At 45.2% G+C, this 24,847-nt stretch overlaps 1 protein-coding gene across 14 annotated transcripts in view; it reads right to left on the reverse strand.

The window, feature by feature from the left end:
* Nucleotides 1-24,847, reverse strand: part of CALN1 (calneuron 1) — a 685,843-nt gene that overhangs the window by 246,372 nt on the left and 414,624 nt on the right. For all 14 annotated transcript variants that reach the window (XR_001889765.1, XM_017895194.1, XM_017895192.1 and 11 more), the window contains one exon: nt 4,894-5,006. Coding sequence is in view for 13 of the 14 variants with exons in the window: in XM_017895194.1 (XP_017750683.1) it covers nt 4,894-5,006 (113 nt within the window). In the remaining variant the exon portion in view is untranslated. The remainder of the gene's footprint in view (nt 1-4,893; nt 5,007-24,847) is intronic.

Genomic DNA, 24,847 nt, shown 5'->3' on the forward strand with positions numbered 1-24,847 from the left:
CCCAGGCTGGAGTGCAGTGGCCGGATCTCAGCTCACTGCAAGCTCCGCCTCCCGGGTTTACGCCATTCTCCTGCCTCAGCCTCCTGAGTAGCTGGGACTACAGGCGCCCGCCACCTCGCCCGGCTAGTTTTTTGTATTTTTTAGTAGAGACGGGGTTTCACAGTGTTAGCCAGGATGGTCTTGATCTCCTGACCTCGTGATCCGCCTGTCTCGGCCTCCCAAAGTGCTGGGATTACAGGCTTGAGCCACCGCGCCCGGCCCAGCTAATTTTTTTTTCTTTTGTATTTTTTTCAGTAGAGATGAGGTTTCACCATGTTGGCCAGGCTGGTCTCAAACTCCTGGCCTCAAGTGATCCGCCCATCTTGGCCTCCCTAAGTGCTGGGATTACAGGCATAAGCCACCCTGTCCGACCTGGAAAAAGGATTTCATTAGGAAAAGGCACCTAGCGCTTGATAGGATTGCTTCTCAGTGATACAGAGAATAGCCTTGGTTATAGGTTTCCTCTAAGATAGGAAGAAACCGAAGCCTGGGGAAAATAGAAGGCTTGGGGCAGCAATGTCAGATCAGAAGTTAAAGTCCAATGACAGAATCTTTACCCTTTGTGGTAGCTAACCTCCAGAGTGATCCACAACAGCTCCTGACTCCTGACATTCACCGGGAGGCTGTTCTCTCCCACACTGAATAGGGATGACCTGTGTAACCAAGACAATATTGTAGAAATGATGGTGTTCAACTTCCATAGCTAGGGCATAAAAGATATCATTGCTCTTGCCTAGCACTGTCCTGGATCACTGGCTTTGAGGGAAACTGGCTGCCATGTCAGGAGGACACTCAAGCAGCACTGTGGTGAGGTCTGTGTAGTAGGGACCTGAGAGCTCCTGTCAACCACCAGCATTACCTTGCCAGCCAGGTGAGTGAGCCACCAGGAAGCACATCTTCTAGTCCAGTCAAGCCCAAGGCTGGTCACAGCTCCAGCCAGCATCTTGGCTGCAACTGAATTACAGACTCTGAGCTAGAACCACCCGGTTTAGCCAGCTTTCAAATTCCCAACCCACAGAAACTAAGTGAGATAGGAAATATTTAGTGTTGTTTTCTGTCCCTAGATTTTGGTGTAATGTATTATGCAGCCATAGATCACAGATCTATACCCTTCCAGAGGTAGTCTCATGTCTGTTTCCATGGGAAACTGACTTTGTTACGGAGGGGAAGCCTTGCTAGAGTCTCTTAAGTAGGGTGGTCTTCTTTCAAGAATATCAGTACCTCCTAAGATCAGTATCTTCTGCCTGGATATCTGGAGGTGAAAAGCTACCTTATTTATTTATTTATTTATTTTTGAGACAGAGTCTCACTCTATCACCCAGGATGGAGTGCAGTGGCACAGTCACAGCTCGCTGCAGCCTCAAACTCCTGGCCTCAAGCGATCCTCTTGCCTCAGCTCCAGAGTAGCTAGGACTACAGGTGCACACCACCATGCCCAGCTAATTTTTCAACTTGTTTGTACAGACAGGGTCTCACTGTGTTGGGGAAGCAACTTTTCTGCTTTTTTTGTACATTATCTTCAATCACTTCAAGGAAGGAAGCACACACATGTATATATATGTGCACACACACAGGCACACACTCAGCTTTCTTCTAAACCTGAAAAACCGCTCAAGCACTGGGAACCTGAACTCTTTTCCAGAAACAAGCCAATGCTGTAGAAGTTTTAAATACCATTTTTTCACCCTGTCTCTGAAGGGGCAGGCAGTCGCAGGGGGAAAAGGGGGAGGCTGATTATTGAGAATTGATGGATGTTTTGTTCTCGCTTGCTAGTCGTAAAATTCTGAGCTGGGTGAGAACCAGCAGGAGAGGAAAGCCACAGCCACTAAGTCTGTGCCTTCCAGCATTGATTTAAATATTTCAAGATGGAATTTTCCCCTTTTACTCTCCTTTCTCCAACCTATCTTTTCACCCTGAGTGTGGAAGAAAATGTTGAGTAAGACAAAAACACGGAGACTTTGTGAGCATTATAGCATGTCTGAATTAAGCTACAGGCAGTCCATATATTGTAAGAGAAATATTTCCTTGCAGTGTACATGCTCTACTGTGATGAACCTGGAAGACAAGAGGCCTCTGCTTAAGTGTAGATTAAGTAGCCATAGCTCCTTCCCATCCAGATGAGGGCCAGAAAGAAGAATGCTTAGAGCTTATAAGGCCTTGGAACATTCTCCTAGGCTGGAGTGGGCCCTAAGGATGGAGGTAAAGAGTAGAAAGCATTCAGGGGCTCAAGTGCCATGGCTCACTCCTGTAAACTCAGCACTTTAGGAGGCAAGGCAGGAGGATCGCTTGAGGCTACGAGTTTGAGACCAGCCTGGGCAACATAGCAAGATGCCATCTCCACCAAAAAACACAAAAAAATAGCAGGGTATGGTGGCTTGCACCTGTGGTCCCAGCCACTTGGAAGGCTGAAGTGGGAGGATCACTTGAGCCCAGGAGTTCAAGGCTACAGTGAGCTATGGTTGCATCATTATACTCCAGCCTAGGTGACGGGATGAGACCCTGTCTTTAAAATACACAAAAGACAAACACACAAAAAGGTATTCAGGACAACAGATGGAGAATGAGAGAACGAAGGAGAAAGACCCAGGGGAGAAGCAACTCGTCAAGGCCCATCAGAGTAAACCTCCATGGGCCAAAAGATGGCCAGGTGGGAAACGATGTTCCTTCATCTTCTGAACCCTGGGGTCATTTCCTGTTTCCACCAGGGGACTCTGCCTATCTGTCCCTGCAAGTGTCAAGTCATAACTGAAGGTTCCATGAGCACTGCAATATTCTCCTTGCATGGTGAGTCGGGTCCTAGAGATCTTCCGGATCCTAACATCAGTTCAGGGAGATGGCATTTTCCTATCGGCAGTGGGGAGTTCAAGAGCCCCTGTCTCACTCTCCCCTGACCCTGGATGTCCTCTCGGACCATGTCCTGTCTCTTTGCTCATCCTCATTTATACGCTTTCCCTTGGTGAGCTCATCCTTGCCTACAATTTTACCCACTAGCTCTCATGAATCTCATACCGGTGTTCCAGCCCCAGCTGATTTCAGCTGTGCATAGACTTCCTCTCTTTGCTTGGCTGCTTGACCCTCACCTTCCACTCAGCACGTTCAATTGAGGATTCAACCCTACAAGACTTCTCTGTTGCCCCATGATCTGACCCCTGCCGATAACAGCAAGTTGGGAACTTTGGAGTCAGCCTCACCTCTTCCCTTTCTACAGGCTCTAAATCCATTCTGCCAGTGGGTCCTGAGGTCTTGCCCTTCAAACGGTACCTTAGTCGTGGTCGATGACTTCCCCATGCCCCCCCTTTTCAAACTCTCATCACAGCAGGCCTGGAATGCCCTCTTTTCTTTCTTTGCATTTAGTTCCACCCATATTTCAAGGTTCAAAGCAAGTGTCACATTCCCTAAATTCTTTTCTGAACCTTCAAGACCTTTCCTCCTTTCTTGCCCTTCCATTCATCTATTGAAACAAATAGTTACTGACGGCTTGCTGTGTACAGCATGCACTGAGTGAGCTACAACTCTGAAGCCCTGTGCTTCAAGGAGTTACAGTCTACTGACCATCACACTAATGAATCACTTGTTTGTTTTCCCTCTCTTAATTGTATTTCCCTAGCCAAATTATTATTTTTGTTTGTTTGAGACAGGGTCTTGCTCTGTTGCCCAGGCTAGAGTGCAGTGGTGTGATCATAGCTTACTGTAGCTTTGAACTCCTGGGCTCAAGCGATCTTCCTGCCTCAGCCTCAAGACTAGATGGGACTACAGGCATGCATCATCACATATGGCTAATTTTTAAAATTGTTTGTAGAGGCAGGATCTTGCTATGTTGCCCAGCCTGGTCTTGAACTCCTGGCCTCAAGCGATCCTCCTGCCTCAGCCTCCCAAAGTGCTGGAACTACAGGCATGAGCCACCAAATTCAGCTTCCCCAGTCAAATTCTTAAATAGCTAGGTCTGAGTCTCAAATGCCTTTTGTAAAACCCACAAAGACTGATAGATTATAGCATACATAAGTTCTTACTAAATACTTGTTGGTTCTATGCAATATGGGTACCTGAATAAGACTAGAAAGACATGCCAACTGCAACCCTTATCTAGGTTAGAGAAATCTCTCAGTGAAGGGAAAAAACAGTATCAAGAAATTTTCAGAAAACCATGCTGTGTCTGAATGGCGTTTTATGTGTCTAACCAGTAATTTAATTTAATTTGACAGACAACTTACTTGATTCAAATTTTTTAAAATAATGATTGATAACCCACTCCCTAAATTTTATAATCATAAAATAATTGTCACATTTTAAGAGTAGAGAAGTATTATAAAAATGATTTCATTATACTTTAATAATTAGAATGTTAGATGTTTGGAATTTCCTAAGAGATTTGACAAGGTAGAAATAGGAGCTAACTGAGAAGCGCTGAATATACATTCTTAGACAAAACCATGCTCTCTCATTAAGTACAAGGATATTGATGGGATCCAAATGTACCAGGCAACCATGCCATTCTCTCAGCAAAGATATCCCGCCCGGAACTGGGGTCAAAGAACCAGTTCAGATAATATCTGTGTGCCCCTTTCCAGTGTCCCCAGGAAACAGACTTTTGTGAATGAGCAGTAGAATAACTTCACTTTTCCCAAATGCAAAAAAAAATCCTATGAGAAAAAAATGGGAAGATATTTCACTCCTCCAAACCCTAAAAAAGTAATAGTTTTGATTCTTTGTTCGGGAACATATGTCGCTCAGCCCAGAAGAGATCTTCACGTGCCAAACAGAAGCTCAAGAATTCAGAGGCAAAAGTTACTCTCAGACATGTTTACTGTCAAACTCGGTCTGAAAAAAAAAAAAAAAAAAAAAATTCTTACTCACCTGCCAGAATATGCTGTCTATCGTGTTTCCAAGAAAACCATCGCGACCTTCTGAAGACACCAGTTTGGGGCCAAGGATGGTCATGAATTCATCAAAATCCACCTGGCCATCCCCTGCAAGGAGAAGATGTAAATATGAGTTGCAAACAAGCTGAACTTGACCTACTGTACCCGAGGCAACCAACACCTCTATGCTTTTCTTCTGGGCGTGACCTCAGTCAGTGAAGAAGAGCTGGTAACCTTACTTAAAACTGTTCAATGTTCTTCAGTGACTGAAAGTACCATAAGAAATTGGCAATTATTAGTACATCCACGTATTCCTAAACATTTGACGGTATTTCTAGCTAAATGTCCAACCATCACCTCCCACTTAACATGGCTATACCTCACCCCTACTTATCCTTTTACTCCGAATTGCCCAGATGGAAGTGGCAACTTCACCCTATCTCTTCCACCATCCTTGTCACCCACATATACATTTAGCCACCAAGCCTTCTTGATTCCACCTCTTAAGTATCTGTGGCTGCTGTATCTTCCTCATTACTCAATGGCTAGTTCTCTTTTCAACAACGAAGGTGAGAAAATCCTTCCAAGAATTAATGTCCCCAGTTAGAATTCTGTTATGAGCAGCACGGCTTTTACACTCTTACCTTCACAACCTCTTCTATGCAGTTCTCAGTTTCATTCCTCCAAACCAAATCTGATCATGCTTTCTACATTTGAACAGCATTTTTTTTTTTTTTTTTTTTTTTTAGATGATGCCTTGCTCTGTTGCCCAGGCTGGAGTGCAGTGGTGCAATCTCAGCTCACTGCAACCTCCACCTTCCAGGTTCAAGCGATTCTCATGCCTCAGCCTCCTGAGTAGCTGCGATTACAGGATCGAGCCACCAAGCCCGGCTAATTTTTGTATATTTAGTAGAAGATGGGGTTTCACCATGTTGCCCAGGCTGGCCTCTAACTCCTGACCTCAAGTGATCCACCTGCCTTGGCCTCCCAAAGTGCTGAGATTACAGGCATGAGCCACTGCACCCGGCCTGAACAGCACCTTTGATTGAAAATAGGGATACCACCTCAGCAGAGCGTTCAAGCCTCACTATCTCTTTTGCATCCATTTGTCCCCAACCTTTGCATAAGATGCAAGTTCCTTCACACCTCTGCGTGCATGTATATGCTGGTCCCTCTGTCCGAGATGCCTTCCCTCACTTGTCTATCTGGTGAATATCTCTTTCTCTAAGACAGAGCTGAAATGTCATGTTCTCTTTTTGTTTTATTCCTGATCTCATTAGGCAGAACTGGTCGAACTTTTTTTCTCTCTCTCCTACTAACTCCATGTGTACCTACTACAGAATTTTAAACCATGTAACCTGGCCAGGCGTGGTGGCTCATGCCTGTAATCCTAGCACTTTGGAAGGCCGAGGTGGGTGGATCACCTGAGGTCAGGAGTTCGAGACCAGCCTGACCAACATGGTGAAATCCTGTCTGTACTAAAAGTACAAAATTAGCTGGGTGTGGTGGCCCACAACTGTAATCCCAGCTACTTGGGAGGCTGAGGCAGGAGAATCGCTTGAATCTGGGAGGCGGAGGTTGCAGTGAGCCAAGATCGCATCACTGCACTCCAGCCTGGGCAACAAGAGTGAGACTCCATCTCAAAAAATAATAATAATAAAACAATACAATAAAAGAAAATCTTATATCCCAGTCACTGATTTGCATGCCTATCTCACAAGCGAAAGATTGTGAGTTCTGCAAGGTCAAGGACTTGGTCTGAAACGTCTTTGTATATGGAACACCAAAGCAGGCCTTCAGTATGTACTTGTACAATGAATGAATGATGTCTCTTGCTCGCTCTTTCTTTGTTCAATTCAGCATCTGTTGGATCTTTCATGCTAGAGCTGACAGTAACCAGAGGGTGGACTTGAGCCAACTCAACAGACAAAAGCGAACCTGCAAGGCATTATTGGATCCTCCAGGAGTCATCAGTGTAGCATTCTGCACCCTTAGAACTGCTCAAAAGGGCAACTCCATCAAAAGTTCACCACATCCCTATCTTGACTGCAGCCAGCGCAGCCAGCCAGGTGTCTGCACACAGGAGTTTGCCCGAATGCCCACACATAAATCAATGCCCTCTCAGAGTGCATTCATTCACCTTCAAAGAATATTCATTCAAAACCTATTTCACAATGCCAAGCAGATGTGAGCATCAAGATGCCAATAATTCAGAACAGATTGTCCAGGAACAGATCCCAGCAGAGGTCAAACTTCCTAAAGGATTAGGGAGGCGTGGCAAGTCAATGGGAAAGGGAGGATTTAACCACCAAGTGACGAGGGGCCCTCAGTGGCCTCTGGAGAAGAAATCGATTTACCTCATCATTCAACAAGATACATCTAAAATTTCACTCCTGCTGATAATCATAAGAAAGCGAATTCAAGCAACAATGAGTTACCATCTTGCCTTCAAAATTATCAAATACTTCCAAAAGCACACTAGTCGATGCTGCCAGAAATACAGAGATTGCCTCTATGATGCATTCCTGGTATACTTGTCCCAGGTATAGACAGGAAGTACCAATCAAGATCCTGTAAAGTGCTGTTTCCTTTGGATCTAACAACTCCCCTAAAAAAATAGAGGGGGGGTGGGTGAGGTGGCTCACGCCTATAATCCCAGCACTTTGGGAGGCCGAGGCGGGCGGATCATAAGGTCAGGAGTTTGAGACCAGCCTGGCCAACATGGTGAAACACTGTCTCTACTAAAAATACAAAAATTAGCTGGGCCTAGTGGCAGGCGACTGTAATCCCAGCTATTTGGGAGGCTGAGGCAAGAGAATCGCTGAACCCGGGAGGCAGAAGTTACAGTGAGCTGAGATAAGACGACTGCACTCCCACCTGGGCGACAGAGCAAGACTCCGTCTGGGGAAAAAAAAAATAGAGAGGGGGGTCTTGCTATGTTGCCCAAGCTGGTCTTGATCTCCTGGGTTCAAGTGATCCTCCTTCCTCAGCCTCCCAAACTGCTGGGATTACAGGCATGAGCCACCGTACCTGACCGCAATAACTTCATTTTTAAAGAAAAAACAAAACAACATTATCTCGAATACAGAACAAGATATTTGCCTACAGATAGATACTCAACCAGTATTTGTAAAAGTGAAAAGTAGAAAGCTAGAGGGAAAGGAGAATGGCCCAGTCTGCTAGAATTCGACACCTCTGAAAGCTAACTCCATGTGGCTCCATGTCTTGGATAGACATGCTTGTTACACACGTGCAGGAACTCTGCCCAGCCTAAATCACCTCCCCTGGTCATAGGTGGGGCTGGATGACCAGTCTCAGACTAAACTATGCATTCTCAAGAGAGACAGTATCACCAACAATGGGGTTAAAATGGATTCTTAGGAAACAAAATAACATTAGCCAATGTTAGATATTACAAAGGCTTGTGGCTCTCCTAGGGCACAGTACATAATACACAGTGTATCTGTACAAAATTTCAAGGGGGTGGGACAACTGGAAAAATGCTTATCTGAAAAGGCTCTTGGGTGACGCTTATTTAAAGAAAGAAGAGGAAGGTTAAGAAGCACTGAATTCGCAGATGCCCCAAGACTGTGGTTCTTTTTCCTAGGTACTCCCTCTGGAATGCTGGTCTATCAGCAGTGGGCGTCATCCCACTATCTGCACCCACAGTGAGGTCTAACTGTTCATACAGGCTTAGAAGCTCAAGGACATGGATCTAAATTTTTGCAAAGATGTCATGAGGGCCGGATGCGGTGGCTCATGCCTGTAATCCCAGCACTTTGGAAAGTCGAGGAGGGTGTATCACTTAAGGCCAGGAGTTTGAGACCAGCTTGGGCAACATGGTGAAACCCCATCTCTACTAAAAATACAAAAATTAGCTGGGTGTGGTGGTGGGCGCCTGTAGTCCCAGCTACGTGGGACGCAGAGGCAGAAGAATTGCTTGAGCCTGGGAGGCGGGGGTTGCATGAGCCAAGATGGCACCACTGCACTCCAGCCTGGGTGACAGAGTGAGAGCCTGTCTCAAAACAAAACAAAACAAAAAAACAACAAAAAACAAACAAACAAAAAAAGCACACAAGACCTGATCTAAGATATGTCCGCCAGGCTACTTAAGCTCCTGACCATGATATAATGGGCACCATTCTCTCCCACTTGGGAACCTCATAGTTTACAGGATGTGGCAAAACCCATGCTTGCCAGCACCAGGAGAATGAGGCCATCTTTGAACACTGCACCTTCAAGGTAGGAGGAGGAGGGAGACCACCCACCTCTCTGAAACCTCGTTTCAGGGTGCAGGGAGCGCAGCAGTTTGGAACTGGTGCATTTCACAGGTCCGCATGGAGCTCTGGACCAAATCATCACACCAGGCAGTGCTCACAGATGGTGCACTTGGCTGGGAACTACAGACCAAAAGCTGACAAGCAGAAACGGTGCTTCTGAAACACATCCTGGTCCTGGCAAAGGGAGCAGCTCATTTGCTATTCCAAATTGTTGGCCAGAGAAGAAGCGACGGGGAAGGGCACTCAGGATCCTACGGGCAGGGCCAACTATGGCGTGGAGTACACGTGACTTGGCAGAAGAGGTCCAGATCATGGAAGTATTTGCTTCCAGTCATTTAGGAGAGGACATTTGGAATCCCAGATTGGTCGATACATGTTTTTTGCTTGTGATACTGTGATTTATAATAAGAAATGCATATTGGCCAGTCACAGTGGCTTATGCCTATAATCCCGACACTTTGGGAGGCCGAGACGGGTGGGGTCACTTGAGGTCAGGAGTTTGAGACCAGCCTGGTCAACATGGTGAAACCCCGTGTCTACTAAAAATACAAAAATTAGCTGGGTGTGGTGGTGCACATCTGTCATCCCAGCTACTCAGGAGGCTGAGGCAGGAGAATCGCTTGAGTCTGGGAGGTGGAGCTGAGGTCATGCCACTGGCGAGCTGAGGTCATGCCACTGGCGAGCTGAGGTCATGCCACTGGCCTCCAGCCCGGGTGAAAGAGCAATGCTCCATCTCAAATACGTACATCCAGATAGACAGACAGATGATAGATATAGATATAGAAATCTTTGTCTCTGTTTCCTGGTACACAGTTCATAAAACACTTATAATTCCGTAAGTGATAGGGGTGCAAGGAGCATCTTTTGTTCTAATATTTGGTCTTTGACTCCAGTTCCTGGCCAGAACTCCTAAATGCTTTGGAACTTCCTGGGTGACAGGAATGTCTTTTGTTCTAATGAAGCACTTCTTGGTGGGCTTCCAGTGGGAGATGATCACCAGAAACACCAAGCCATGATTAGAACCTTGGAAATTTCAGCCCCATCTCCTCAACCTCCAGAGAGGAAAGATGAGCTGAAGATTGGGTTAATAATCAATCATGCCTACATGATGACACCTCCATAAAGGTCCCTAATGTATGAGGTTCAGAGAGTTTTCAGGTTGGTGAACACACAGAGATGCTGGGAGGATGGTGCTCCCAGAGAGGGCATGGAAGCTGCATGTACCACTCCTATTACCTTACGCCTCTCTGGCTTTCTCTGAGTTGTATTCTTTTCTAATAAATGGGTAATAATCAGTAAAGTGCTTTCCTGAATTCTGTGAACTGCTCTAGTAAATGAATGAACTCAAAGAGGAAACCTGTGATTTGTGGTCAGAAGCACAGGTGGCCACGTGAACTTTGAAATGGTGTCCTAAGTGGGAGCAATCTTGTGGGACTGAGCCCTTGACCTGAGGGACCTAATGCAAATGGCAATTGTCTAAACAGGTGCTCCTCAAATAAGGCTAACTCCAGGTAGATAGCAACAGATAGTAACAGAATTCAATTTAATTGTAGGACATCCAGTCTAGTGTTTGCAGATAACTGAGGAATTGCTTGGTGAGGGAGAAAAACCCACACTTTGGTCTATTTGGTCTTGAGCATGAGAGTATTGGGAAAACAGTCTTCTTTTCTTATACAATCTCTTTGTTACTCAGTGAGGAAAGGGGGGCTTCTCCAGGCCCATGGTTGGAGGAGTAATCAGGGTAGGTCTCCCATATCTCTAGCTGTCTCCTGGTATTTCTCAGCTCTGGTTCCTAAGTATGTCAGGACACAGCACATTTTCTGCAGACCTTCAGTAAATGAAGACTCTTCCTTCTAATCTACAATTCTGTGCCAACCTTACTGGTAAACATGAAGGTTCTATTCCGATTTAGACTATGGAAATGACCTCTTTAGCAGATTTTAATTTAACAGACAAACAGGGCTGGGAATATGCCCCAAAAGTTATCAGCATTGTACCCAGAAGTCTGATCCGTATGCCCCCACACCCTCAGTCTCAGGGGAATGGAGACAAATAGAATCTCAGAGGTAGGTTTTACACTAAGTCCCTAAAAACCATTCCCAAGCTGCCAGGCTGAAGCAAGGTCCAGGAAACCTGATAATCATAATACTATCTAACATTTACTGGGCACACACAATGCGGTGGACATGGTTTTTAAAAATACCCACATATGTTTTTGTTTGTTTGTTTGTTTGTTTTTTAGAGACAGGGTCTTGCTCTGTCACCTAGGCTGGAGTGCAGTGGTGCCATCATAGCTCACTGCAGCCCCAAACTCCTGGGCTCAAGCAATCCTCCCGCCTCAGCTTCTGGAGTACCTGGAACTACAGGAGCATGCCAACACTCTTGGCCAATGTTTTAAAATTTTTTCAGAGACGAAGTCTTGCTATGTTGCCCAGGCTGGCCTCAAGCAATCTACCTGCCACAGCCTCCCAAAGTGCTGGGACCTCTGCTAACTCATTTACATCTTCCTGCTGCCCATTTGACAAATGAGAAAAGTGAGGCTCAAAGAGGTTCAGTAGCTTGCAGAAACTTACGCAGGGAGTAGAGCCGAGACTCCAGCCCCAGCAGTCTGCGGGTGCTTTTTATGGCCTTTCAAACGGTCACTCATTGACATGGTCTGTCTGGATCGCTGTCTCCTGATCCCGGCTTTTCTTACCAAGGGAGTGCTATGGCACCAGGTACACGGAGTCAAACTGAAATCTAAATGGCTCCCTGTGGTCTAGCTCTTGCATCTCAGGTCAGCCACCAGAGGCCATTCTTCATCATTTCAGAGAGTGATGATAAGTAATAGGAACCACTTATTTAATACTTGCTATGTGCCAGGCACTGAGCTCAGGGCTTTACATGTATTACCTTGTTTAATTCCATGCCAACACTATAAATAGGTTCTCCCCTTCCACATTTTATCAATGAGAAAACTTAGAAAAGAAGAGGTTAAAAATAACTATATCAAAGCCATGCAGCTACCATGAGGCAGAGTGGGGGCTCAGCTCAGAACCGTCATTGCTTTGTTTTTTGTTTTTCTAAAGATAGGATCTCACTCTCACCCAGAAGTACAGTGGTGCAGTCACAACTCTCTGCAACTTTGACCTCCTGGGTTCGAGTGATCCTCCCACCTCAGGCTCATGAGTAGCTAGGACCACCACTATTTGCCACCATGCCTGGCTAATTTTTTTTTTTTTTTTTTTTTTTGAAACAGACTCTCACTCTGTCATCCAGGCTGGAGTGCAATGGCACGATCTCGGCTGGCCACAACCTCCGCCTTCCGGGTTCAAGCGATTCTCCTGCCTCAGCCTCCCGAGTAGCTGGGATTACAGGCACCCGCCACCATGCTCGGCTCATTTTGTATTTTAGTAGAGATGGGGTTTCACCATGTTGGCCAGGCTGGTCTCAAACTCCTGACCTCAGGTGATCCGCCTGCCTCGGCCTCCCAAAGTGCTGGGATTACAAGCGTGAGCCACTGCACCCAGCTCCTGACTAATTTTTAAATTTTTTGTAGAGACAAGGTCTCACTATGTTGCCCAGGCTAGACTTGAACTCCTGGCCTCAAGTGATCCTCCCACCTCAGCTTCCCAAAGCACTGGGATTACAAGTGTGATCCACTGCACCCGACCAGAACCCTGGTATTAACCCCAATATTGTACTGCCTTCCCTTGACATCAGAGACCCCAGTTCTTGGTCCTGGCATAGGATCACAGGACCTCAAGCTCTTTTCAAAGCTTTAGAGTTATAGTGTGTTTTCCTATCTGGGCGTTTAGGAAGGAAGTTAGTGGGAAATTGGGAGAGATGGCTATCAAGGGCTTTAATGCAAATGGCAATTGTCTAAACAGATGCTCCTCAAATCTCTTTGACTGCAGTCAGGATCTTAGTAATTCTTTATGGGTGCTCCATTGTCAGGGAGGGGATTCAGGTCTTTCACATAGAACCCTGCACACGTCTGAAACCTCCTCCACCAGAAAAGAACTGGTCTGATGAACAAAACCTGTCCAGGCCCTGCAGGGTCCCATCAAACTGCCATTACAGAATCACATAACCCCAAAAGACAAAGGTGACCCTCTTCCCAGATCTGCAACTTTTCATGGAATTCAGGAGGTTCTAAACGCAAAAACTTTGATTAACTTCTTTTATGACTCTTGAATGAGCAAGTAGCTGCAGAAAGAAAGAATGTAATTCACTCCGACCAGGCCTCATTTTCCCTTCTCCAGCTTCCAAATATCATGATCCATTTAGCAAGAAGCACAGAAAGCTAACCTGCCAAGGACCGCGTCTCGTGGTTTCCCACTGCTATGTGAGTCAAAGTAATGAACTTGAACTAGGGCAGGAAGCTGCAGGAGTGCCAGGACTGTACAACATTCATTAAGACCAACCAGGCGAAATTCTCACAAGGAGGTAAAATAATCCTAAAAAAAAAAAAAATCCTGCAAAATAAAAGGGAAGAGAGGAATATACAGGAAAAATGGGTGGGCTTCAAAGGGTAACAAGGAGACAAGAAAAAATGTCTATCTGAGACTCCATTCAAATTAGTTAACTAAATCCCCAAAGCATAAGGCACAGCTTAGCTTCCAGGGGCTTGCAATCCATTACCCAAGGCAGAATCAAAGGAGTGCTGTAATTGACCTCAAAGCATTGTGCTAAGGCGGGACAAAGTCAGGAACGCGGGGTCCAGAGAGGTCATTCTCCACGGTTTTGCAGTGAGCCTTTAAAAGACGGAAGGATTCTAATGAACTGCAAAGGGAGATGAGCTGAGTGGCCCGAGCAATGGTGAGGATGCTAGGAAGGAGGGAAGGTGACCGACCACCCTTCAAGCTGGATAGAGGATCCCCATAGGAAGACAGCAGGACCAGCTGGGCCCAGAAGATCAAGGCAGGCTGACGGGCTCATCTTCGATGCAGAGTCAGTAGAACCTGCCCAGACTTGGGTATGAAAGCGCCAGACCTTTGCTCACTGAAGATCAATCTGGGGACAGTATGAAGGTTGGCCTGGATGGGGCAGAGCTGACTGGGGAAGGGGTCCTAGTTAAGACAATAGGGAAGGCAGCGAGTGTGGAGGATGGGGACTGGAGAAGACTGGATACAAGAAAAGGGCATTTCAGATGGAACTGACAGGACATGGTAACTGACTGGAAGGGTAGGAAGAGTAGGAGGCAAGAGTGACGCTGAGGTGTCTGGTTTGCGACACCAAAGGGACCATGAAACTAATTAGGAACAACAAAGATGTCAGGAGGAGGACGTGCTGGGGAAATGATGGTTTTGAGGTGCAGTCAGGATAGTGTCAGGGAGTGCCTGACAGCTAAAAAATGTCGATTTAAAAGTCTCCAGGATGGGCCCGGGAACGGTGGCTCACGCCTGTAATCTCAACACTTTGGGAGGCCAATCAGACAGATCACTTGAGGCTAGGAGTTGGAGGCCAGCCTGGTCAAGATGGCAAACCCCATCTCTACTAAAACACAAAAATTAGCCAGGCATGGTGGTGCATGCCTGTAATTCCAACTACTCACGAGGCTAAGGCATGAGAATCGCTTGAACCTGGGAGGTGGAGATTGTGGTGAGCTGTGATCATGCCACTGCACTTCAGCGTGGGCAACAGAATGACAGAGTGAGACTCTGTCTCAAAAAAAAAAAAAAAAAAAGTCTCCAGGATCTATGGAAAGATCTCTAAGATCTTCAAGATAGCTTCTCAAGTTGAAGAAGCAAGGTATAGAACTGTATTTTAGTATGCTACAATTTGGTTAAAAAACAAAACAAAACAAAACAAGAAAACCAGGGAGGTCAGCTGGGCACGGTGGCTTAGGCCTGTAATCCCAGCACTTTGGGAGGCTGAGGTGGGTGGATCACGAGGTCAGGAGATTGAGACCATCCTGGCTAACAGGATGGTGAAACCCCATCTCTACTAAAAAGACAAAAAAATTAGCCAGGCGTGGTGGCGGGCGCCTGTAATCCCAGCTACTGGAGAGGTTGAGGCAGGAGAATGGCGTGAACCCGGGAGCGGAGCTTGCAGTGAGCCGAGATCACGCCACTGTACTCCAGCCTGGGCAACAGGGCCAGACTCTGTCTCAAATCGTGCCACTGTATTCCAACCTGGGCGAAAGGGCGAGACTCCCTCTCAAAACAAAAAAAACAAAAACCAAAAAACCAAAACAAACAAACAAACAAAAAAACGGGGAGGTCAAGGAGAATATATAGTCTGATTTCTCTGCATAAATATTTATGTAAAAATATCCAGACACATACCCACTCCCCAAAAACTAATAATAGCAATTTATTCATTGGCACGTCTGGCAGGTGGGGCACAGGAATAGTAGAGCGTGTTCTCATGACAGCTCCTTTTCTTTATTTCTTGTAGTAAAATAGACATAATATAAAATTTACTATCACAATTACTTTTAGGTGTACAGGTCTAGTATTAAAAGCATTCATAATGTTGTGTAACCATTACCACCACCATCCATCCTCTGAATCCTTTTCTTCTTGCAAAACTGAAACCCCCACCCCTGAAACCATACCTCCTCATTGCTCCTACCCTCTAGTCCCCGATGACCACCATTCTACTTTCTCTCTTGGATTTTGACTACTCCAACTATCTCATGCAAGTAGAATCATGTCTTTTTTGTGTCTGGCTTATTTCAAGTAGCATAAAGTCTTCAAGGTTCATCCATGTTGTATCCTACGCCAGCATTTCCTTCCTTTTTTAGGCTAATAAGGAGGAACTTACTTCTGTCATTTTCCTATTTGTTTCCCACATGCCTTAAAGTTTTTGGTCCCTCATTTCCTGCATTGCTGTCTTCTTTTGTGTGTAGTTGATCTTTTTGTAGTGAAACATTTAAATTCCTTTCTCATTTCCTTTTTGTGTATATGTCTATTTTCTTTGTAGTTGCCATGGGGATTACATTTAATATACTAAAGTTATACACTCTAATTTGGATTTATACCAGCTTAACTGCAATAACATACAAAAATACTACTCCTTTACATTTCCATTCCCACTCCTTTCAGTTGTTGATGTCACAAAATTACCTCTTTATACATTACATGGCCAAAACCATAAACTAGTAAGTTTTGAAAATGCATTAGTCTTAAATTATGTAGAAAACAAAATGTAGAGTTACAAACCAATGTTACAATAATATTAGCTTTTATAATTGCCCACATAATTGTACCTTTATTGTGATCTTTATTGCTTCACACAGCTTCAAGTTACTGTCTAGTGTCCATAAATTTTAGCCTGAAGGACTCCCCTTAGCATCTGTTGCAGGGCAAATCTAGTCATAACAAACTCCCTCATATTTTGTTTATCTAAGAATGTCTTAATTTCTCCCTCACCTTTGAAGGACAGTTTTGCTGGATATTGGATTCTTGGTTGACCGGGATGTTTTTTCTTTTATCATTTTGAATATATCAGCCCATTGCCTTCTCACATCCAAAGTTTCTGGTGGGAAACATGCTGACAATCTTACTGATGATCTCATATTTGATTAGGTGCCTCTCTCTTACTGCTACAAAGATTCTCTCTTTGTCTTTTGAAAGTTTGATTATAATGTGTCTTGCTGTGGGACTCTTTGAGTTCATCTTACCTGGAGATTGTCAAGCTCCTTGAATGTTTATATTAATGTTTTTCATCAAATTTAGGAAGTTTTCAACCATTCTTTCTTCAAATATTCCCTCTACCCCCTCCTCTATGATCTCTTCCTCCAGCACTCCCACAATAGGTCAATTGGTCCACATGATGGTATCCTACACATTCCTTAGGTTTTGTTCATGTTCCTTCAATCTATTTTTTTCCAGTCTTGGGAATTTCCTTTGTCCTATCTTCAAGTTTACTGATTCTTCCTTCTGCCTGTTTGAACCCCTCTAGTGAATTTTTCATTTCCATTATTATACTTTTCGGCTTTAGAATTTCTGTTATGTTTCATTTTAGGTTTTCTGTCTCTTTACAGATATTTCAACTTACTTCAAAATTATTTTCTTGACTTTCTTAATGTCTTTCTTTATTCTTTGTGTATTAGATCTGCCATCAGGTCTTTTTCAGGAACAGCTTCTGTTTATTTTTTTCCCTTTGAATGGGCCATTCTTTCTTGTTTCTTTTATGCTTTGTGATTTTGTTTTGCTGAAAACTGGATATGTTAATGTAACAAGTGGTATCTCTGGAAATCAGATTCTCCCTTCTCCCAAGGATTTATTTTTTGTTATTACTTTGTCATTTTTGATTTGTTTTGATTTACTTGTATTGTTTTAGTTTTTGTTTACTGTTTTGGTTGTCACCCTGGCTGGAGTGCAGTGGTGTGATCATAGCTCACTGTAACCTCAAACTCCTGGCCTCAAGCCATCCTCCCACCTCGGCCTCCCAAAGTGCTAGGAGCTAGGACTACAGGTGTGAGCCACCCTGCCTAGCCTTAAATATCTTTTCACAATTTTTGGTATTTGAACCATATCATTTATTAACTGTTCAAAAAATAAATAAAATGTAAAGACTAAACAATGAATTCAGTTGTTTGTATCCAGTCGGATGAACTCATCAAGGTTCAGAGGAAGCAAACACTGCAAACACTGTGATCAAAACACAGATCCCTGATATTTGGAGGACAGGATGTTTTTATTTAACCTAGTTCTTGGAAACTGTGCAAGCTACTCCTGGAATGCATACACAGTTTCCTGAAGCACTAGTACAGGCTTGTGGGTGGGGAATGGGGAGCTGCCTTTACCACCCAAGCCTGAATATCTTGTCTCTATGCCAGTGATCAATCTGACTAAACTGAATGTCTTCTCAGGTCTTTTCTGTGCCTGTACCTTTCCCTGGGCCTGTGTAGTCACTTTCTAGTGTTCCTTGTAGAGGCAATTGCTTTTGAATGTCCTACTCCTTAATGTCTGGCTCCCCAAAGAGGGAAAATAAAAGTGGGGAAGTGAGGGGAGGGGGGATGGAGGGACAGGACACTGGACCTTAAAATCCCCTGAAAGCAACTTCAATCAGAGGGGGAGGGGCTTGCAACAGGGGGCCAGGTGCACCAGCAATGGCTTCCAGCCTCTTTGCCTGCACCTTTGTAATCAGAACCACTGATCAGTGATCAGAACACAGGTCCCTGGTATTTGGAGGACAGGATGTTTTTATTTAACCGAGTTCTCACAAATTGTGTGTACGCTGCTCCTGGAATGCATACACAGCTTCCTGGAACACAAGTACAGTGCTGTAGGTGAGGAATGGAGTGCTATCTTTACGCCACCCCCAAGCCTTCTCCTGGAAGTTTCAAGCCTTCCATGAACTCCAGAATTTCCATTCCATCAGCATGGCAAAAACTGAAATTACTTTTGCATCAACCTAGCATCTATTTTTTTTTTCTTTTTTGAGATAGGGCCTTGCTCTGTCACCCAGGCTGGAGTGCAGTGGTGTGATCACAGCTCACTGTAACTTTGAACTCCTGACCTCAAGCCACCCTCCCACCTTGGCCTCCCAGAGTGCTAGTGTCAGAGGCGTTTGAACCAGAGCAACTCCATCCTGAATAGGAGCTGGGTAAAATAAGGCTGAAATCCTCTGTACTGCAAATCCTCTGTACTGCATTCCCAGAAGGTTAGGCATTCTAAGTCACAGGATGAGATAGGAGGTCAGCACAAGATACAGGTCATAAAGAACTTGCTCATAAAACAGACTGCAGTAAAGAAGCTGGCCAAAACCCACCAAAACCAAGATGGCGACGAGAGTGACCTCTGGTCCTCCTCACTGCTACACTCCCACCAGCGCCATGACAGTTTACAAATGCCATGGCAACATCAAGAAGTTACCCTATATGGTCTAAAAAGGGGAGGCATAAATAATCCACCCCTGGTTTAGCACATCATTAAGAAATAACCATAAAAATGGGCAACCAGCAGCCCTCATGGCTGCTCTGTCTATGGAGTAGCCATTCTTTTATTCCTTTACTTTCCCAGCAAACTTGCTTTCACTTTACTCTACGGACTCACCCCACAATCTTTCTTGCATGAGATCCAAGAACTGTCTCTTGGGGTCTGGATCAGGACCTCTTTCCTGTAACACTAGGAGCTAGAACTATAGGTGTGAGCCACCCTGCCTAGCCTTAAATATCTTTTCATAATTTTTGATATTTGAACCATATGACTGTTCAAAACCATTTACCTGTTCAGAAAAGGTTCAGAACCATTTACCTGTTCAAAAGGTAAATAAAATTTAAAAACTAAACAGTGAATTCAGTTGTTTGTATCTAGCCAGATGAACTCATCAAGAGCAAAGGAAGGAAAGGAGCAAGGCAGGAAAGAGAAGAGGACTGTGAGGAGCAGCTGTATAGGTGGCGTGTTGGATGAGCTAGACTCCACAGGGTGCAAGCAGAAACACTTTGCTCTTTCTCACAACTCCCTGTTCAAGCTTCCCTGTCTCATATCGTTCCCTGAAGAGAGCACTGGGCTGGTCCCATGGCTTTGTTATAGACTCTTAAGGAATCAAAAGTCATCCAGTAACTTTTAGATAATAAAAGATCCCGTGCAGGCTACTAACCACATAACCACAGACTTCCCTCCATTGAAAGAAAACACCTTCCCCCTTTTGAGTTGGGCTTGATCCAGGCTAGTAAACCTAGAGTGGGGAAGAGGAATAGATCAAGGTCTCCCCCACCACCACCACTCTTATTGAGTCCACCTTCTTCCCCACCATGCAGCTATGGTTTCTAGACACACCACAGTTGGATAGACTTGGAAGAGTAAGGGAAAAGGGGGGCCCAGGCCTCTCCCACTTTTGGCTACTGAAAATGTCCTCCCAAACCTCTGGGCTTCTGAAGGTCTCTCCCTCCTCTGAGGCAATATTAGCACTCTAGGAGATCCTCAAGACATTCCCAAGCAGACTCCTCCATTGTCCCATGTATCATTGAGATGGCAGCTCTTCCAAAGGCAACCCTCTCCTGTTCTGCTTGGTTACTAAACTCAACAGCAGCTCCAGCCCCAGCCCAGGCCTTTAAACTTTTTGCAGGTGGCTCAAACATAAGCCGCTGTATGCTTTATGCTGCAGCAATCAGAAGTCAATCTCTACAAATGGCTCTTAGGAAACACCTTTAGCTCAAATTGAATGAGAAAACACCCCTTCCCTACCCTGAGAATTCTTTTGCCTAATCCTTTAATGTCAACCTCTTAAAAAGTGTTAGTCTCTAGTAATGTTAAAAAGGTTAGTCTCTAGTAATGTTCAATGCCACAGAGGGCCAGGTAGGATGAAGACTGAAAAAGGGACATTGTGGGGCTGATTACCGGAGTGAGGGGATTGGGGTGTGATATGTTTTGGCTGTGTCCCCACCCCAATTTTTTTTTTTTTTTTTTTTTGAGACAGAGTCTGGCTCTGTCGCCCAGGCTGGAGTGCAGTGGTCCGATCTTGGCTCACTGCAACCTCTGCCTCCTGGATTCAAGCAATTCTCCCACCTCAGCCTCTCAAGTAGCTGGGATTACAGGTGTGTACCACTACACTCGGTTAATTTTTGTATTTTTAGTAGAGACAGGGTTTCACCATGTTGGCCAGGCTGGTCTCGAACTCCTGACCTCAGGTGATCTGCCCACCTCAACCTCCCAAAGTGCTGAGATTACAGGTATGAGCCATCACACCTGGCACAAACCTCATCTTGAATTGTAGCTCCCATAATTCCCACGTGTCATGGGAGGGACCCAGTGGGAGGTAATTGGATCATGGGGGTGGGTCTTTCCTGTGCTGTTCTCTAGACAGTGAATAAGTCTCATGAGATCTGATGGTTTGATAAAGGGGAATTCTCCTGCACATGGCCTCTCCTTCTTTGCCTGCCACCATGTAAGACATGGCTTTGCTCCTCCTTGCCTTTTGCCATGATTGCGAGGCCTCCCCAGCCATGTGGAACTATGAGTCCATTAAACCTATTTCCTTTATAAATTATCCAGTCTCGAGTAAGTCTTTATTAGCAGCCTGAGAACAGACTAACACAGAATAGCAAGACGGCAAAAATCATGTTCTTGCCCAGCAGCACCAGAATTTTTATAAAAGGGACTTAGGAGTAGCAACTTGGTTCGAAGGGGGCTGCAGGCTTTCAGACGGGTTATGCATTGGAGATATCTCACGTTAGGTGGGTGGGCCATGTGTTGGAGGGACACCCAAGACCCATTACCATGTTCAATAGTTTGGTACAAGTCCTCCCAAGACTGAGCATACAGTTGTATGTGTAGCTATAATTTATTATGGAGAAAGAATACCACACACAATCATCTAAAAGATCCAGAGTGTGAGGCAAAAATCTAGAGGAAACCAGACTCAAGATTTCAGAATCCTCTCCCAGTGGCATCCACAGGACAGGCATAACTCCCTTAACAACGAGTAGTGTCAATAGATGTGAAATGCTGCCCACCAGGAAAGTTCACTAGAGAATGAATGTCCAGGGTTTTCATCGGAGGCTGGTCATGCTGGCACTCTCTGCCTGGCATGTACTCAAATTCAAGACTCTCAAACAGGGGCAGGAGCAGTGGATCACACGTATAATCCCAGCACTTTGGGAGGCTGAGGCTGCAGGATTGCTTGAGGCCAGCAGGTTGAGGCTGCAGTGAACTCTGACTGTGTCATTGCACTCCAGCCTGGGCAACAGAGTGAGACTTTACCTCTTAAAAATAAATAAATAAGACTCCCAAAAGGAAAATGGTGCTTAGCATAAACCATATTGTTTGAACAAACAGGCCATGATGAACCACTCTTAAGAGTTTTAGGAATGGTGGGACCCCTCCAAAACTCCAATTTTCCAGAAAGCAGCTAAGGGCCAGCCTTGCAAGTGTGCCATCCTAAGGATATCTTGCTAGGCCAACACTTCTGCACACACCCCCACTCTAATTCTGAGTTCCTGAGTCATTGAGCCAAGGCCACAAAAATTTATAGAAATAAACATTTCGACCTAGAGCAGGAATAGATGCATGGCTTCTCGTGGTTCAGAGGCCCTAATATAGATCTTGCAGCTGCTGGTGACACAAGGTAGGGTCCTTCCAGATCTGGGATGTTTAACTCTGTGCAGTGCAAGGGTGCTGCTGTTACTCTGAAAGAACTAGCACAGTCTCGTCATTCTCTGCTTCTGTTCATGGAATTTTACATTCAGCAGGCTCTCCTAGTTCCTGAACTACCTTATCCCCACACAGCTGGTCAAAGTTAAATAAAGGTCTGGACAACCCAGAGAGATTCATTGCCTTCACCAGTCCAGCACCCACAGGAAGCCCATTTCCCAGGGGAGTGGAACAATAAGCACAAAGTTTTTATATGTATTACATAATGCAGAACAATAAAAATAGAAAAAAATGCTTTTATGCACACTTTACATTAGAATGAAAAATATCAGTTAACCATAGCAGAGTAGGAAAATCAAGCCAGGCATGGTGGCTCATGCCTAGAATCCCAATAGTTTGGGAGGCTGACCCGGGAGGATAGCTTGAGGCCAGGAGTTTGAAACCAGCTTGGACAACATAGCCAGATCCCATCTTTACAAAAAATTTTAAAAAAACTTTGCCAGGTATGATGGTCCTATGCTTTAGTCCCAGCCACTCTGGAGGTCAAGGCAGAAGGATCGCTTGAGCCCAGAAGTTTGAGGCTGCAGTTGTCCAGTTTGGACAACAAAGTGAGACCCTGTCTCTTAAATAAAAAAGAAGTGATGGGGTTGTATTAGTCCGTTTTCATGCTGCTGATAAAGACATACCTGAGACTGGGCAATTTACAAAAGAAAGAAGTTTAGTTGGACTTACAGTTCCACATGGCTGGGGAGGACTCACAATCATGGCGGGAGGCAAAGGAGGAGCAAGTCACATGGATGGCAGCAGGCAAAGAGAGAGAGCTTGTGCAAGGGAACATCTCTTTTTAAAACCATCAGGTCTTGTGAGACTTATTCACTATCACAAGAACAGCACGAGAAAGTCCCCCCACCCCCACCATGATTCAATGACCTCCCACCAGGTCCCTCCCACAACACAGGGGAGTTCAAGATGAGATTTGGGTGGGGACACAAACAAACCATATCAGGGGTGAATATGAGAGTTGGGGCAGCACTTCCTAGTGCTGCTATTGTCCCCTCTCTCTCCTCTCCTCCAAAGAGCAGAACAGCAGGAGCAAATCAGATAGGGTTGGCTCCCAGGATGTGCTAAAAGTTTGTGCTCAAAGCTGAAGCCCATTTCTGGTCGTGTTTCTCATCTATGTGGTAGGTTCATCCAGCGTCAGCCTCCTCAGAGTAGGCCAAGTCACCTTACCCCTGTCTTCTTTTCTGCACGGGGAGATGGCGGCTGAGCAAGGCAGATATAAAGGGGGGCTTTATTTCCCATTCCAACTTCTCCTATACTCATGCCTCCCTCAGGGATCCATATGGAAGAGAAGGTATCCAGGCAACACAGAAAAAGGCCTCTCAATTGCATCAAACCTCACCTTCTATCTACTCCGATGGTTGCAGGGTATTTTGTAACCTTCAGAGAATAATTTCAGCTTAATTAATTAATTAATTTATTTATTTATTTTTTAGGCAGAGTCTTGCTCTGTCATCCAGGCTAGAGTGCCGTGGTACAATCACAACTCACTGCAGGCTCAAACTACTGGGTTCAAGCGAACCTCCTGCTTCAGGTTCCTGAGTAGCCAGGACTACAGGTGTGTACCACCATGCCTGGCTAATTTTTTATTTATTTAATTATTTGAAGAGATGGGGTCTCTCTATGTTTCCCAGGCCGATCTCCAACTCTTGGCCTCAAGCAATCCTCCCACCTCAGCCTCCCAAAGCAATGGGATTAGAGGCGTGAACCACTGCACCCAGCCACAGCCTAAAACTTCTGATCTGAAATATGTTAGGCGTTTTGAGAATATGGATGCAATGACTGCAGAATAATCTTGACTTCAGGATTAAGAGGCACGGAGATACCAATTTCTGATGTTTTTGCTCAACTTCTCATGGAAGTCTCCATGAAACTAGAAAAAGACACAAAGTCACAGTGGTCCTAGAAGCTGAAGATAGTCATCCATTTGAACGAATCTGGGGAACGTACACCCAGCATGGCTCCAGTGAAGCGGATGGAGAAATAAAGCTGGTAGTCTCTGCAAGCACTACTAGAAAGCACCTGCCAGGAAAGGGTAGGAAGTGGTGTGAACAGCATACGCTGCCGGCCCCAAGCTGGGAGACCCAGGTCTGCAAAATCAAGGCACCCAGACAGCCAGCTCCTGACTATGTGTGCTTGGATTACCAGGGGGTCTGGCATCTTGTCCCCCTTCCGTTTTATCCATTTCCTCTCCCTTCTTGGTGCCTCTGTTTTGACCTTGAGTTGCAGGAACAACCCCAGCATATTACATGGGGAGAAGTTCCAGCACCGGAAAGTAATGCAATGAGTGGGAGCCATAGGCTCCACAGGCTCCAGTTTTCTTCCTCCTTTTTCTTTTCTTTCTTTTTTTTTTTGAGACAGGGTCTCTTTCTGTTGCCCAGGCTGGAGTGCAGTGACACAATCATAGCTGACTGCACTTCCAATTCTGAGGCTAAGGCAATTCTCCTGCCTCAGCCTCCCTGAGTAGCTGGGACTACAGGCACACACCACCATGCCTGATTCATTTTTAAATTTTTTTGTAGAGAGGAGGGATGTGGTGGCTCATGCCTGTAATCCCAACACTTTGGGAGGTGGAGGTGGG

The sequence above is a fragment of the Rhinopithecus bieti genome, unplaced genomic scaffold (genome assembly GCF_001698545.2).
Source record: "Rhinopithecus bieti isolate Rb0 unplaced genomic scaffold, ASM169854v2 scaffold_23236, whole genome shotgun sequence".
NCBI classification, from domain to species: Eukaryota; Metazoa; Chordata; class Mammalia; order Primates; family Cercopithecidae; genus Rhinopithecus; species Rhinopithecus bieti.